General features: G+C 40.4%; 2 protein-coding genes across 2 annotated transcripts; one reads left to right on the plus strand and one right to left on the minus strand.

Annotated features, from left to right (window-relative positions):
- The first annotated feature begins 2545 nt into the window (after nt 1-2545).
- On the plus strand, nt 2546-6887 carry LOC127001899 (60S ribosomal protein L7-like). Its single transcript, XM_050867133.1, has 7 exons — nt 2546-2616; nt 3909-4284; nt 4740-4915; nt 5526-5616; nt 5846-6002; nt 6252-6349; nt 6747-6887. The coding sequence occupies exons 1-7, from the start codon at nt 2606-2608 to the stop codon at nt 6855-6857; spliced, it is 1020 nt and encodes a 339-aa protein (XP_050723090.1). The 5' UTR covers nt 2546-2605; the 3' UTR covers nt 6858-6887.
- A 1511-nt stretch (nt 6888-8398) lies between these two features.
- LOC127001896 (uncharacterized) lies at nt 8399-15710 on the minus strand. The gene is made up of 10 exons (XM_050867129.1): nt 14993-15710; nt 14523-14747; nt 14236-14413; nt 13887-14067; nt 13565-13782; nt 12729-13429; nt 11802-11961; nt 11566-11637; nt 10477-10641; nt 8399-8737 (listed from the first exon to the last, which is right to left on the minus strand). Exons 1-10 carry the CDS (start codon nt 15583-15585, stop codon nt 8609-8611), a joined length of 2622 nt encoding a protein of 873 aa, XP_050723086.1. The 5' UTR covers nt 15586-15710; the 3' UTR covers nt 8399-8608.
- Between the last annotated feature and the right edge of the window lie 1105 nt (nt 15711-16815).

The following is a 16815-nucleotide window of genomic DNA, read 5'->3' on the forward strand; positions in this document are numbered from 1 at the left end:
TATATCAAGGCATTTATGATCAGATTATGCATCATCTATTTTTTGGGGTTTATATTATGGCACAAATTTGGCCCGTCGCTGCTACACGGTAAAGCCACAAATCTGGCCCGTCGCTGCTACCAGGTTAATGAATGCAAGATGTGTATTGAGATACTCCTGGGTAGGGATAAAAACTTAAAAGGTGTTGCCAGATCCCTTTTGTCAGGAGATATGAAAAGTAAGAGCTGAAAAATCATTGGCCACTAGAAATTACAATATCATCATCACTTTCCATGACAAGTAAAAAAAACTTCCTACAGGGCTACAGTTCATTTATGCAAGACAGCTCATGAAAATATGTTTATTGCATATCATCCCTTTCCATAAACCTAACCTCTTTTAGTTGCTAATGAAAAGAAAGTGTTTGTTTTGAAAAATATAAAGGTGAGTAGCGGGAGAGATCCATATAACATTGTATAAGATGAGATGACAAAGTGATAAGTGTCAACAGTAGCTCATGTCAGTTACACACACACACACACACACACACACACACACTTATACACTGAAGGCCTGCAAACTGGAGCTACCCATATTGCAGGAGAGAAGAGTTGATTTAATTAAGGTATTCAAACTCATAAAGAGCCCGGGTTCGATTCCCGGGCGGAGTGGAAAAAATTGGGCGATTTTTCCGATACCCTACGCCCCTGTCCACCCAGCAGTGAATGGGTACCAGGTATTAATCGGGGGTTGTGTCCCGTCTCCTGGGATGTGTTCCCTTCTATAATTCCTTCCCCTTGTGTCTCTCCCTGACCACAGATGTTGCACCGACTAAACGAAACTTTCCAACTTTCAAACTCATAAGGACTTAAGCATGTGGGCAGGAACCGACTTGCAAGGGTTAGTGGGAGGACAATGGGACTTAACATAAATTGAGGAAAACAAGATGCAGAAAAGAAGTGAAGAAGTTTGCCTTTCGTAACAGAATCATTGATACTTAAGATAAAAGATATGGGGTCGTATTATAAGACATTTGCCCAAGAACACCCATCTGACAAGGCTTTCATAGGAGTTGTGGGCATTTCCAGTAGTAGTTCTATGACCCTGGTGGTAGTGTGACCCCTCCTCTGTACCATGAACCTGTAGAAACGCCTATTTGACAAGGCTTTCATAGGAGTTGAGGGCATTTCCAGGAGTAGTTCTATGACCCTGGTGGTAGTGTGACCCTTCCTCTGAACCATGAACCTGTAGAAACACTAATTAGAACACGATTGACCCTCTCTTTGACCTTTAGAAGCAGATAATGTGAGAAGCGAAAGTCTTGTAATACCGGCCTATATAGAGTGAGAGATATGAGTTTAGAGCTTGTAGGATGTTTTCAAGGGCAGAGAAACGTACGAGTGCCAGGTCACAATGCCTTGATGTTGACCCTGGCGCTTAATGGAAAACGTATCATACTATCTCAACTATATAACTATAACTAAGGCTTATAGGAACAACTATCCAATAAAGCTCAAATCCTGTATACCTACAAAAAAAAAAAAAGGAATAACAAGGTAACTATACTTCAAGAATAACTAGGAATAACAATAACTAATCAAGATGAAATATAAACTAGAATACAGCTGAAATGGTTTAGAGGTTGAGATAACAGCAAAACATGAAAGCAAGTTATTCAGCCATCATAAGTTTAACGAAAATAAGCGTAACACATCCAGGTAAATATGTGTAAGGCGTCAGATGGCAGATTTTATTTTTTATATTTTTTTAAAGGAGACAGCTCGAGGGCAAAAAAAAAAGGAACTAATGAAATAAAACCCTTTACATTAACATTATTTCCATGACACGTATGTAAGATTTTAGAAATATCATAAATAGCTCCTTAAAACAGAGGAGCTTAATCCGATGAGTAAAATACGTAATAACAAAATTTTAATAGTAAGGTCTCAGTAGGGAATTTAAAACAAAGCGTGCGCAGACCATCACATATCTCCCACTTTTCAACATATAAATAGCTCTTGAAAACTGTGAACATGATTAAATTAGTAAAAGAATGCGTGATATAATGTCTCGTGGATACTAAAGAGATATTCAAAAAGCGCGCGCAGCAGGGTCACCATATGCCTCGATCCACGCTCTTAAGTAATTACATCCCATATCCCATAACTACTTTGAAAGGTAAAAACCCCGAAAGTACAAAAACAAAATTACCAGAAGTTCTAGCCACAAAAATAACACCAAAACACCAGAAATACAAAAATAACAAAAAAAAAGCGCGCAGACCATCACATGTCTCCCACTTTTTCGACATAAATAGCTTTTGAAAACTGTGAAAATGATCAAATTAGTAAAATAATGCGTGATAACAAATAATAATGTCTCGTGGAATACTAAAGAGATATTAAAAAAGCGCGCGTTGGTCACCATAATTATGTCTCCCACGCTCTTAATTACATCCCATATCCCATAACTACCCCCGAAAGTACAAAAATAAAATTAACGAAAACTCTAGCCACAAAAATAACACCAAAACACCAGAAATACAAAAATAACAAAAATACAAAATCAGCGCGCACCCAGACCGTCCCTTGTCTCCTCTCTTTCCCCCTTTTCCAGCAACAGCAACATGGTGGAGACGTGAGTGGCTCCGGGACTTTATTTTCATCTACCATTATCTCCTCCATCAGGGCGCCACGGAGGCCTTAATGGCGCCCGGCGGGACCATTAAGGCCTCGGCTGCCCGCGCCATTAGTGTTAAGTGAAGGAAAGGTGCCATTAAGGGTGAAAATAGTGTGTTGGTGCAATGTTTACATCCTCCCCTGGCAGGCTGGGTGAGCATGGCCGGGTGGATTATTTGGTTTATTTTGTTTTCCCTCGTTAATTAATGGCGTTGGTTGTGGTATGCCGGGTCAATTACCTACGTATTGCCCTTTAGCCTTTAATTTGACTTTAGGACACCTTATCAAGTCCGTCATTAGGGTGGTTTAGCATGGCCGGGTGTGTTTCTATATTTCTGAGTTTATTATGTTTTTCCTCGTTAATTTAGGTGTTGGTTTAGGTTTGGCGGGTTAATTACTTACGTGTTGCCCTGTAGCCTTTAATTTGACCCTAGTGCACCGTAGTAAGTCTGTCATTAGTGGCGGGTTAGCATGGCCGAGTGTGTTTCTGTATTTCTTGGTTTACTTTAATTTTCTTTGACCATTAGAAATCTTTGTCGAGGTATTATGTATTAGTTGTTTACGTATTGTCTATTAACGTCTGATTATACTTCTACCATGTATTTTGGTCGTATTTATTGGTGTCTGGCATGGTCAGGTGCCTGCCGTACATATTTCGTGGTTTATTTTCACTTCCCTGGTCCAGTAACAGTACATGAATTACTAACACATTGATCATTAGCATCGAATCAAGAATTTTTATCCGTTCAAAAGTTGGTATTGTTGAATTTCTTGAATTTCAGTGCTGGGTGTTCTTGGTTAACATCTCAGGTTGGCTGAGGTGTTTTAGCCTTGTAATAGACAGTTCTAAGATAAGCTTGTATATGGCGCCTTCAAATTCTGTATTGTTTCACCTCTTTCGACTTTGTTCTTGGCACATGGTCTGTTGTTGGGGCAGGGAAGCTGACTTCTTGTTTTAATCTCCTCATTCACTGGAGTTCTCTGTGATTTTGGCACAGTGTGCCAGTGTGTGTGTTGGAACAGCTTGGTTTTGATTATTGTCATTACTCATGAGTGTTTGGGAAGTGTTGATTTACCTTTGATTACCCATCACCATGCGGTCCTGCCAGGCTCACCCACGTATTTAGTGTTAACGGTGCGTCCTAAAATTTTCCCTGGGGTGGTGAAATTAAACTAATTGCCAGTTTATTGTCTAAGGTTTGGATACAAATGTTAGGTCAGGTTCTGTTGTAACCATCCCATGTGTTCCAGGGGGAAGACAGCGACCCCCGCCCAGGTCCCGGCCAAGCGGCTGCGAGTGAGGAAGAAGAAGCCTGCAGACAAGGCTCTGCGAAAGAAGAAGGTGGTCATTCCCAAGAAAACTGCCTCAGCCAAGCCTGCAGCACCAGCCCTCAAGACTAAGCCTAAGATCAAGCCCAAGACCAAGGCTGAGATTGCCAAGGCCAGGGTTGAGAAGCTTGCTGCTAAGGCTGCCAAGCCCAAGGTGAAGCCTGCACCCAAGAAGAAGGCCCCAGCCAAGGAGGAGGCCGGTGGTGCCAAGAAGCTGCCCGCCGTGCCCGAGATCCTCCTCAAGCGCAGGAAGAGGAGGGTGGCTGCCAAGAAGCACAAGATCGCTGCCATCATCCAGGTGAATATTCATCCCTTTATATTATTATTTGATTTATTATTGTATTATGTGTACGTGTGTGTGACCTATATCACATTGAATTGCCTTGTAATTCAGTTTCCTCTTCATCCTTTTTTTTTTTTTTTTTTTTTTTTTTCCCATCACACCCATTAATCTTTTTCTCTTGAATGAATTGCAGCACTCAGACACTTTCAATTATTTTTTTGCTTGTTTCGTCATCTTTTTTGTCCTTTTTTTTTATTTTATTCAAAACTAAACATTCATTTACTGTCTCCCACATTAACACTGAGAATACAGCTCTTTTACTGTGTACTGTTAAGGTACTCAATAAACTTTTAAATTGTAATGCCACGCATTTAGAACTAATACCTATCTAACATGAAATCATACGCCCTATTTTTTAATACCATCACTAATACTGATACAACACTTCTGCCTTTTCTCCCTCTCTCCAGGCTAAGAAGGCTCTGAGGGCCAAGCGCATGACAATCTTCCGCCGTGCTGAGAAGTACATCAAGGAGTACCGCTCCGTCGAGAAGCAGGAGATTGAGCTCATCCGGGAAGCCAAGAAGGAGGGCTCCGTCATTGTCCCTGCCGAGGCTAAGCTGGCCTTCGTTATCAGGATCAGGGGGTGAGTGTTGTTCTGGCAGTGAAGGATGTGATGTGGAAGGAGTTGCGATAGCTTATAATTGTTTCTAATTATCAAATATCTTATAAGTTAAATTCCTCATTGATATATACTTTGATATTTTCTTTCTACGTATGTTATGATTATAATGCCTCATACTTACATACTTACATTTGTCTCTTTTGTTGTCCATTCCTATAATTACACTTGTCTTGATTGAAAGGCTCCATATGTACATACTCTTCTTTTGACCTGTAACGCTTTGTATCGCTTCTTAGGTCCCCCTCCTCTCGTTCCTCCCTTCTTATTCACACACCTTCCTTTTCAGTATTACGTAACTCTTAACTGAAATAAAGTCACTTATCTTCACTTATTCAAGCATTTGCGCCCTTTTTTTCCCAGCACTGTGTCAGGAACACTTGCTAGCTTTACCATTTTTCTCTCACGTGTCATTTTTATTCTGTGTTCTTATTATTACACCGCTGTCATAATTCCATGGCTCCTTACGTTCACATGTCAGTCTTGTTCTAATAATGCCTCTGCTCGATTTATAGCAGTGTCAGGGTCCACTCGTTCCTCACAATTTCATTATCATTTCTTAATTTGTCCCCAGTGTGAACCAGGTGCACCCCAAGGTTCGCAAGGTGCTGCAGCTGTTCCGTCTTCTGCAGATCAACAATGGTGTCTTCGTCAAGCTGAACAAGGTAAAGAAAAGTGCCCACAACATTTTGCTGATAGATCATTGGGATAAATTGGGTCTGGCTAACTGAGAGGACCAAGCATCAAAAATCAGTTTACTAAGATAATATTGACACTCAGTTGGATTTAAGTTATAAGAGAGGAATGCAAGTTACTCTAAGGGTAACATCAGGACCCATACGCCAGCACCCTGCACTTTCTGATATATATTCACGAGTATATACCCTCCTTCAGGCCACCATCAACATGCTGCGTATCGCCGAGCCCTTCATTGCCTGGGGCTACCCTAACCTCAAGAGTGTCAAGCAGCTGGTGTACAAGCGCGGCTACGGCAAGATTGACAACCGCCGCATCCCCATCACCAACAACGAGATGATTGAGAAGAAGCTGAGTGAGTATAGCCTCGTGGAGAGAGGTTTTGTGTGTGTATTTCTTTTTTAATACCTAATAATAGCTAGGTGATCAAAAAGCTGAGTGAATATAGCCTTGAGAGAGCTTTTGTGTGACCACATTTCTATACTTCTATACTGTAAAGATAAAAAAAAAAAAGCAAGACTTCTATACTGTAAAGATTAAAAAAAAAAAAAAAAAAGAGCAAGACTCGGTACAATTGCTCATGTGTGCTTTCTTCCTTCTGCAGAGTCCAAGGGCATCATCTGTGTTGAGGATCTTGTTCACGAGATCTACCGTGTCGGCGATAACTTCCAGGCCGCTACAAACTTCCTGTGGCCCTTCAAGGTGGGTACATTTTGATGAACTAAAACTAATAGAAAGCTAAATCTGTCCACATCCAAATTAGTGAGAACAGACATCCAGTGACCCTCAAGATAGTTCACCATCATAATGGGTCTGCACATAAAGACAAAAGAGAATAAACTAATGATTGTAGAGCTGTTGTAGCAAAAAATAACTAATGTGGCCAAACCTGTGGGTCTTCAGGTCTTGTAAGACAGGATTATTTTTTAACATCTAAGTGGAGTCATTTTTGTCTATATCTTTGTGTGGTTTCAAGCAGCAAAAATTTGATTACTAAAGTTTTAATGTGTCAAAAGTAGATTGTAATAAAACTACTGGTAATCTTCATCCATGTGCTAGTCTGCCTTTTTATTAACGCTTCTTGTGCGTCTGTTTCCAGCTGAACAACCCAACCGGTGGGTGGAGGAAGAAGACCAACCACTTTGTGGAGGGTGGTGACTTTGGCAACAGGGAAGACCAGATCAATCCCCTGTTGGCCAGAATGATCTAAAAGAAAAATAAAGTAAGAGGATGAAGCAAATACTTTCTTTTATCCAGAGTTCTGACCTATTTCTTTACAGGATTGAGGTGAGTGAGTATGGAGGTGATGTGTGCATGATTAAATAGAGGAATGTATTGTTGGAAAGTGAGAGAAATTAGACTGGAATAGAGATAGATTGGGCCAGGAAGTGTGTGTGTGTGTGTGTGTGTGTGTGTAAGACATTGTGTAAACTGATAAGATGGAGGATCAGAGTGAATGAAATTAAAAATGAATGAGATAGGCTTAATAGGCGCACCTAACCACCAAATATGGTGCACAAACTTGGTGGGGGGACTTTTTGTGCCTTGAGTGGCGGTAGTGGTCTAAGAGTAGCCTATCCAGATTTTTTTGTTTTCATTTATAAATGATCCACGAGACATCCTGAAGTTAAATCAAAGTATGTGCTTCTCTTTGTATTCACTCATACACACACTGGTAATATTTCTATGGTGTCTGATTCACTTAATTGAGTGAAATTGAAATTCTATTGTGATAAATGGTCACAAATTCATGTCACTAGTAACATTGAAAGTATTAATGTAAGTTATGCCTCCATGAAATATACACAAACAGATAAACATGAAAGCTCACAAAGTCACAATAAGTGACATCACCTGCTTTGTGCAATAAAAATATGCTTATATAAGGTAACTGATACCAGCAAAATGGCGTGCGCTGCTGCCTCGGCCCACAGTTGTCATATAAAATATGAACGTATTTTCATATTATTGTTCTGTTTGGTTATAAGGATTCTTAATGAAATACAATTATAACATTACCGCCTGTAGGTTAGGAAACATACTGAATCCTGGATCAGCTATGGTGATGTTAGGCGTGCCTATTGTGTGTGTTTTGATAATCTTATGGGACCAAGCCATTGTGCTTATTTCTCCTGTGAGCCAAATAAGGTTCTATCCATATTCTATATCTCCAACACCTTTCTCCTCCACGGGAACTTCCCTCCAGGGGGTGGCCGAGGCAGAAGTGTCTCCATCTCCCTGTTGTGGCACTCCCTCTCAGCACACTCAATCCTGCTACTTCTGACTCTCACTTGAATTCTCGCTCACCTTATTGATCCACTCCACAGGTGGTCTTCCCCTGGCACCCTGTCCCTCAATCCTTCCCTCACACTCTTCACAAGTTCATTCTCCTTCATTCTCATCATGTGTCCAGGCCATCTCAATGCACCACACTTCACCCACTCCACCACTCCACAATCCACCTCCTTCAGTGTCGCACCCATACCAAACCTCTCACACTTTAATTACTTTCACCATCCCATCCTGAAACACCACATGCACCTCTTATAGAACCATTTCTACTGCATGTATTTACATGTATTATCAACTTAATGCTCCATACTTTTGAAATACTATAGGCATTAAGGGAGCAGGAATTAGGAGCAAATTGTTTTTTATTACATTATTGTGGTGGACTATCAAAACAGCCAGTGTGGTGTATTATGTATATTATCTTTAAACAGCCAAAATAAGAAAAGGAATCACTAGCAGTTCAATTCAACATCTTTATTGTTGAAACATTACATATAAAAACATAGCATTGACAATATCTCACTGTGATGGGTAAGATTTCAAACGCAGCCATCAAGAATCACAATAATTAAAAAAGCTAGTACACTTAATGTTAGTTTCCTTGGGTGAACGAGATCCATTAGCAGCCATCATGAAAGCACACCACAAACAGATCATTCACTTTCAATGTCACTGCTTCAAGATCATGTCCATGTAGGCTCCGGTGAGCAGGTCCTCCGGCTTGACGCCAAGCTTCTCCTGCAGGTCAGTAGCAATCTTCTCCCCGTCCTCCAAAGACTGGTCATCCCTCAGCATCACCTGGGGAGATGTATTTATTTTTCTAACAACAAAGACAGCTCAAGGGCACAAAAAAAGGAAACAATAATAAAAAAAAGCCTGCTACTCGTAACTATATATACTATTATTGTTATGTTTTGTAAAAGCCTATTTTTTTACTCTTGTCCAGTTTAACCCGAGAACGTTGGCAGACCCTTTTCTGGGCTTTCACGAGTCATGGCTGTGGTACAGTGAACCCTAAAAAGGGCTCACCATAAAACCCATAATTCGAGCTAATTGTAGGCGGTGGTGGCATAAAGCAACCCACCATACATGCCCTGGGTCATTGTGGTGGGTGAGTGATCTTGAGATGGGCTTTTTTGTCATAGGTGGTGCTGTAAGGTCATGGCAGATTGAATTAGCTATCCACACAGTAACTACTTGTCAAATTATCTAAAGTAGACAACAAGGGACTCTAGGCTAGATGCCACATGTCACGAGACTGTTTATTTTGTAACAAACACCACCCAAAAAGAATGGAGTTTGAGTAAAAGTAAATATTTTTAACAGTTTTATGGTTATGAGAGGAGTACTCTGATGTACGTTTCATGCTCTTTTCTTTGTCTCAAAATGCAGTGTAATTTTGCGTTTCTCGGCCACTTCTCGGCTTTCCCATAGCCAAAGCCGAAGGTTAATGGGTACATATTTTTGGGGGGGTTAAATTTTTCTTTGGTGATGGTGGTAATGTTTGTATCCTTGATTTACCTTTTTTTTGTATATATTCCCTCTTCTTTCAACCTTCATTCTCTTTACATTGGAGTGTGGAGCGCCTCATTTAAATATACATAGATAGAACTGAGAGATGAAAAACGTAATGCTTTTAAAAGATGTGGAGAAAGATGGAATGAAGAGCAGGAAGAACATGTATGCTATCACTGTTACCCACATCATACTCTGTTTATATTAACCCTTAGATGGCAGAGAAACTATATGTAGACTGTCCAAAATTCAGTCAGTCAGTTTTTTTTTTTTTTTTTTTTTTAAATCAGAGGACACGGCACAAGGGCAATAAAGAGTAAAAAAAAGCCACTTCTCACCGCTCCCATAAAAGATAAAAGTAAAGAGTACCCAAAAGAGAGGTCAATAAGTATAACAACACCTCCAGATTGGGGTAGAATCTATATGTAGACAATAGTTAAAACATCTATTATGCGGTGAAACTATATTTATGCTACGGTCCTATGGTCGGCAGTGACTATATATTTATAGATTCATTTTTTGGGGGAGGTACTCGTCAGATACTGCTGCTGTCTAAGGGTTAACTTGGCAAAGAAGCCCCCCCTTAGCCACTAAAGCATACATCATCGACCAACCCACAAGCAAGCCATTTCTCTGGACCAAAGATTGTATGTGGTTGATAGATACTGAGAAAAAGTTAAATCTTATTATTGTATATTGTAGACAGAGCTTTGCTAAATCAATGTGAATGATTTATAGTAGGATGCTGGGAAAGGTTGAGTCTTGTTAATAGTTCCTGGGAAGATGTGGGCAGGGCTTATTCACAAGGTTAATTTGAACAGTAAATGATTTATAATAGAATGATGGGAAAGGTTGAGTCATCTTAGCGATCCTGGATAGATGTGGGCAGGGCTTATTCACAAGGTTAATTTGAACAGTAAACGATTTATAGTAGTATGATGGGAAAGGTTGAGTCATCTTAGCGATTCTGGGTAAATGTGGGAGGGGCTTATTTACGGGGTTAGTTTGAACAGTATACTTGCCTCTAGTTCCATGAAGTCCCCAAGCCCCTCCACCTTGTCCACATGTACCCTGGTCTGGCCCACCATGTACAGCGTCCTGGTCTTCTTAACAGTTCCCTTGACCCCCAGCGAACGACTCAGTAACAGCTTCATGTCATTGCTGAGCCCCCCTGGTTGCCTTTCTACCTGTAATAAGGACAAATAAAACATAAAAGTTAACCCAGTAGCAGCGGGGATCATGTTTCGTAATGGACCCTCTAAGCGAGAAAAATGAGAAAAAATCATCCCTCACAAACCATTTCATAATATATATCAAAGCATTTGTGATCAGATTATGTATCATCTATTTTGGGGGGTTTATATCATGGCACAAATTTGGCCCATCGCTGCTACCCGGTAAAGCCACAAATTTGGCCCGTCGCTGCTACCTGGTTAATGTTAGTATGTTGCCATAAGATAAATTCAAGAGGTGTGAATTAGTACTTATGTAGAATATAAAATCTTGGAATGCACAGCAGTGGCTTCAGGATTAGGAAGGAAGCAGGCAGAAATGGATTCACAAATAGGATAGTAGATGAATGTATTATGAATTTGTTGTACAGTTAAAGAGAATACCATGTAAAGTTTGATAGTGTCGTGACAGATTTAAGGGTATCAGCAAATTTAAGTTAATAATTCTCAAAAGATGCCACACGTAAGCCAACCAGCCTCTTGTACATCCTTTCCTTGTGTATCCATGAAAATTGGGTTTAATATATATTACAACAGTTATACATACCCACATTTCTTTCCTCCTTCCTTTTCTTCATACTTTTACTCTTCCATCCTACTCTCATTCCATTTTCCCCATCGTTTTCCTTCTCCTTCCCATCCTACTCCACTTTTCTTATCCTTCCTCCATAATATTCAGACTGAGCTCTGTCACAATAGTGTTACAACAGATACAACATTAACATAACTTGCTTTGTCACTGATTTCTTTCATTTCTGCATTGTTTTGTGCTGTTTTAGAATCCTCCTTTGTCCCTCCTTACACATACATCTGAATCATCATTACTATTATTTTCATTCACCCAAAATCAAATTACAACAGGAAAAGAAAGTGCATTACCTTCACATAGTCGCTACATTTTGGACCCTCCTTGTCTGGCCTCTCATAGTAAATCAATTCTTCCCTCTTGCCCTGGAATATAAATAAGCTCATTTAGTATGCATTGTGAAAGGGTTGTTATATGCATTTCTTCACATTCAATGCACTTCATGAATAATGTAAAATAAAGCAGAGACCAAGAAGGCAAACTTGCTCAGTGATACAAAGCATCAGAGGGTCAGAAAAAGATGTAGGACCTTTATGATTCTTAGTTTCAGTCTCCCCTGTTGACTATTGAAGAATGTGTCCTCTTGCTCCAGCACCTCCCCGTTGCTCTGGGACAGGTCAGCAGCTACCTCATGTAGCTTTGCCACATCCCTCACTTTTGCCTTGATTTCAGTGTTACGTGGCATCCTCCTGAGGGTTTAACACATAATAGTTAACTGGAGAATATTTAAAGCTGGCCTTCATACCTTGCTCTCCTTAACTTTGCAATGACTATAATATGCATCACCAAACTTAACTATTTCACACATACGCATAGCTGGGCACGATAACAGAAAACCTTATTCCCAATATCCAATAATGGAAAATCTCATTGGTGCTAACCGATATTCGTTAAATGGAGATACAAATATAGGCGATGACCGATACCCGATATAAATCCACAATTCCGATACTAGCAGGCGATAAGTCCGATAGGCGAAAACGATACTATATTGATATTTCAAATAAAAAACACAGATGAATTAAAATTTTCATTATCTGTATTTTAGAAAACTTACAAAACCTGAAAACCACACGTTGACACGTACATATGGACGGTAATACTAGAAATGCCTGAACCAGTGTTGTGTTATTTGGGGTCCCCACCGTCAAAGCTGGCGCTTTTGTTTACAAACACTCGTCTCTCGTGAACTGCACATGCTCAGACCAGCAAGCGTAGACCTGTACAGTCTCACAAAGCTTTTTAACCGTAATTAAGAGTTGCTGGAAGGCTGAATAAGACATACAGTACCACTACCACCATCCTCGCTGTTTCTAGAACGACACTCCGTACGAGTTGTATTTATATGTACAGAGTGTCATTCTAGAAATGGCGAAGATGGTGGTACTATATGTCTGATTCAGCTGTGAGTGTGTGACAGTCTCCCTGTGGGAGCCTTAATAACTATTAGTAATACATGCTCATGTTGGCTTTGGTGAACATCAGCATATTCATGTTATCATCAGACAAGCAGCTCCTCTTGGCCCTCATGATGTCCTTCCCAAGAGAAAACAGACGCTCCACCGCGGTGCTGCTCGGCATCGCAGTATTATATCTCAAGAAGAGGTTGATCAGAACACTTTCGCTGTTAAAGGCTGGGTCTGCTAGGCTCTCGGTCCCTTTGCCTTCCAGCCATGTTTTCACAATATGAGCAGCTCTTGACTTTGTTGACTTGGAATGACACCCAGTGTCCTCATCACAAATACTGGCATAATAATCTCCAGCCTCCAATTCCTCGCTGCTGCTAGTGTTTTCGGTCTTCCTTTCACTGCGCAATAAATATTCCTCCACTTTCGTCTCCATCAGGGACTGAATTTCCGACTTCTTGACTGTCCTCTCTTCTGATCCTGATACAAAAGTCCCCATCCACTTGAGGCGGAACTTGAGATGGAAGGCAGTGGCCAGAAGACACTCCTCGTCCTCTAAGGTGGCGGCAAACCTCCTCTCCATGGCAGCGAGAAGGGCTTTGGCCAAGGGTTCGCAGAACCGGAGGTTGCCGCTGGTCCTCAAGGCGACCAGTTTCTTCTTGGTCACAATGATGGTGGGGATCAGGCAGCCAAGGTAGCACTGCTTCTCTCCCTGGATGTGATCCAGCGCACTGGCGACTGGTGCCATGACCTGATAATTGAAAATGGACATATATTTAGTATTAACTACTTTTAAAATGGAAGCATATACTTAAAAGAAAAAAAAAATATCGTGATAATGCCCAACTTATAGTTTATTAGATATTTATTATCAAGTAATATTTACCTTAGCATATTCCAACATGAAGTCAATGTCCTTCTGGACAAACACTGTCAGGTTCCTCTGTTGGTTCATGCACCTGAGCAGCTGTTCTTTCTTATCCGCCAGCACTTTGTTGAGGACCACCAGGCTGTCGTAAAGGCTGTTCCATCCTGTTTTGGTGGGGACAGTGAGTAGCCTGTTTATAGCCTTGTACAGGCTATCCGCAAACACGGTACTTGTTCCTGGAAGAAAATTTAGCATTATTTCTGATGTATTTCATATTTCAAAATATCAGATTATTGCTGAATTATTTTGTTTCATTTTCTTTTTCCTATTTATGACTTACCCTGCTTGTTCCACAGTGCCTGGGCCTTGGCAATGGTGCTTCGGTAGACCTTCTTGAACTCTCCAGGCATGTGATTCTCTATGTCAGCACTGGCAACCAGGTTTAGCATGTGCGCTGCACACATGTGGTGCCTGGGCAGTTTGATGATGCTGTCCTCCTCCATGTCATCAATTGTGATGAACTGAAAAAATAAATAAATAAATAAACATTCAATTTACTTAAGAAATGATCACAAATGCATAATTTAAATTTCAAATTGTGAACCAATCTTTAAAATAGTCATTACATTGTCCAGAGTACTACTCAGTATGCACTTCAGTGTATTCTTAGTCTATTGAATTCAACACACCTCCACGTCTACGTTCTCATGGCTCTCTTCCGGGTTAGCGATGAGCTCCTCTAGGTGGGCATCAGCAGGCTCATCCTCAGCTTTAGGAACGCAAGCCTCCTCTTTCTGGTGGACATTAAAGTCAGAGGAAAACTGGACAAATGCCTTCTGAAAATTGGCAGCATTGTCTGTTGTTGTCCTGAAACAGATAAAAAAAAAGTCTTTAGAATATATTAATATTCAAAATATTTAATTATTTAGCTATTCTATTAATATTCAAGAATTCGGAAAAAAATGCAATAACTTACATGGTGACTTTGGCCTCTATTCCGAACTGGCTGTGAATGTTCTCCATGACCTGGCCCAGTACATCATGGGTGTGGCTCCCCATGATCCTCTTGCAGGCCAGGACAGCCATCTTCCTGTCTCTGGTGATTGGGTCCAGCCAGTGCACAGTCATACCCAGGTAGCCCTTTTTGTTAGTTGACCAGCAGTCAGCTGTAGTCCCCACCCACTGGACTTGCTCCAGATTGCTGAAATGTAAGATATATAATGATTGTTAATTACTAACTAGATAAGGCCATCATAAAGGTCAGTGAGTTCGTTATTCATTAATCATTATATTATCATTATTACGCATATCAGTATTTCAATCTTCAATACAATAGATCAACGGATGGAGTGATTGGGCGAGACCACAATCGTAAACTAGTACCATTTATTTATTTTATAATATAAATGTAAGAATATTTGAATAGTTATATTCTTAGATTCTTACCTGGTGAGGCTCTCTTTCATCTCCTCATAGATTTTGATGATCCTTCTACCCAGCGTCCTCCTGGAGGGTACTTCTTCACTAGGGTTGAGAGTGTGGACCATGTCCTTGAAGCTCTGGCTGTCTACAGTCTGTAGCGGTAACATGTTGTCCACCACAAACCTGACGATTGTCTTGTCGATGGCGGACTGCAGGACGCCACTGCCCTGGGGCACGGTGCCAAAGGTCTCAACGATGGACATGTGCCGCGTCTTTTTACTGGTTGAACTGCTGTCATCATCTGACTGGTCAGACCTTCTCCTGGTGCGGCCACCAGTGCCTTGGTTGGCCGAGCATGCTTCATCAAACTTTATTGCCGTAGCAGGATGCATCCTCCTGAAGTGGCTCTTCAGGTTGGCCTTGGTGCTCTTGCTCACCTTCAACTCTGTGGTCTTGGGGAGGCAGGGCAAGCAATCGAAGACGTAGCTGTTACCAACCATCTTCTTATATCGCACCCACTGGTCAAGGAATGGCCAGGGTGACCGAAACTCAGGCTCACTAGAGAGACTAGTTAACCCCACTGATTCTCCTCGTGATGACGGCGATGCGGCCGCCATCAGTACTTATTCAGTTATTCTTACTTATCACCGTTAACACTTTAACAGTCACTTCAGTAAAGAAGCACTGAAGCACTGGGAACCGGAACACTAGCACTCACTCCGTCACTCGAGACGCACCACGCCGCCACATGATAAGTTATCACAGAGCGGCTTGTGTTATCACTGATAACACAAGCCGCTGGTCTCTATTTGCGCTCTTTACAATGGGATCACAAATTTCAGGCAGTGAATAATAATTTTTTGGGCAAAGTTAAATGATTTTTCTCTTTGATATAGTGATTTTTGAGTAACAAAAAAAAAAAAAAAAAAAAATATATATATTTATATATATATATATATTTATATATATATATATATATATATATAATTAAACAATAATAATAATAATAATAATAATAATAATAACCTAGTGTTTTAATGTTGGTCTAAGTCTGAAATTTCTTCACTGAAGATATTTCATACCCTGAAGCTTTTTTCATACAACATTGGGCGTTGGGGCCACGCATGCGCAGTTGGGAGGAGACAGTTTTTTCTGAGGTGGAAAAAAGTAGCGATTATTGCTAGTTTGGTTACAAATGTAACGAAGATACTGATATATATATATATATATATATATATATATATATATATATATATATATATATATATATATATATATATATATATATATATAAAGTAGCGGATGGCTGATAACCCGATTTTATTATCAGCGACAAAGTATCGCGATAATGCCCAGCTATGCCTATATCCACTACCTCACTTCCTCAGCCATCAATTATGCCTCACAGTTGGGTTAGACCTAGCTGCAATAAAATAAAAGCTCACCATATATTCTTGGCAGTGTGACACAAGGGTAGGCCCAAATCCTTTAGCAGTTGGTGTTGTAGTACTGTCCTCACAGCAATGTTCTTCATAAGATTCAAGAACATTTTCTATAGAACTTATTGATGGGTTATTCATCACCTCACATTTGAGAAGTTAGTCAGTCCAAAGAGAGACCTTTTATGAGCTGCTGCCAATTTTTCATTCAGGGACAATGCTGGAGGTAGCGGCCCTCTTAAGGTTGTAAACAGCCCTGATGTTTTAGGTCTCTCAATTGGTCCTCCTTTTGCATAATTTAATTATTGTTGTCTTTGTTTCCAGCTTCAAATCAATATTCATTTTCATTAGACTCACTAATGTTGGCTGTCTCTTTATCTTTGGTCAGTCCCAGTACATTTCTTAGTC

This window comes from Eriocheir sinensis, chromosome 22, assembly GCF_024679095.1.
Source record: "Eriocheir sinensis breed Jianghai 21 chromosome 22, ASM2467909v1, whole genome shotgun sequence".
NCBI lineage: Eukaryota > Metazoa > Arthropoda > Malacostraca > Decapoda > Varunidae > Eriocheir > Eriocheir sinensis.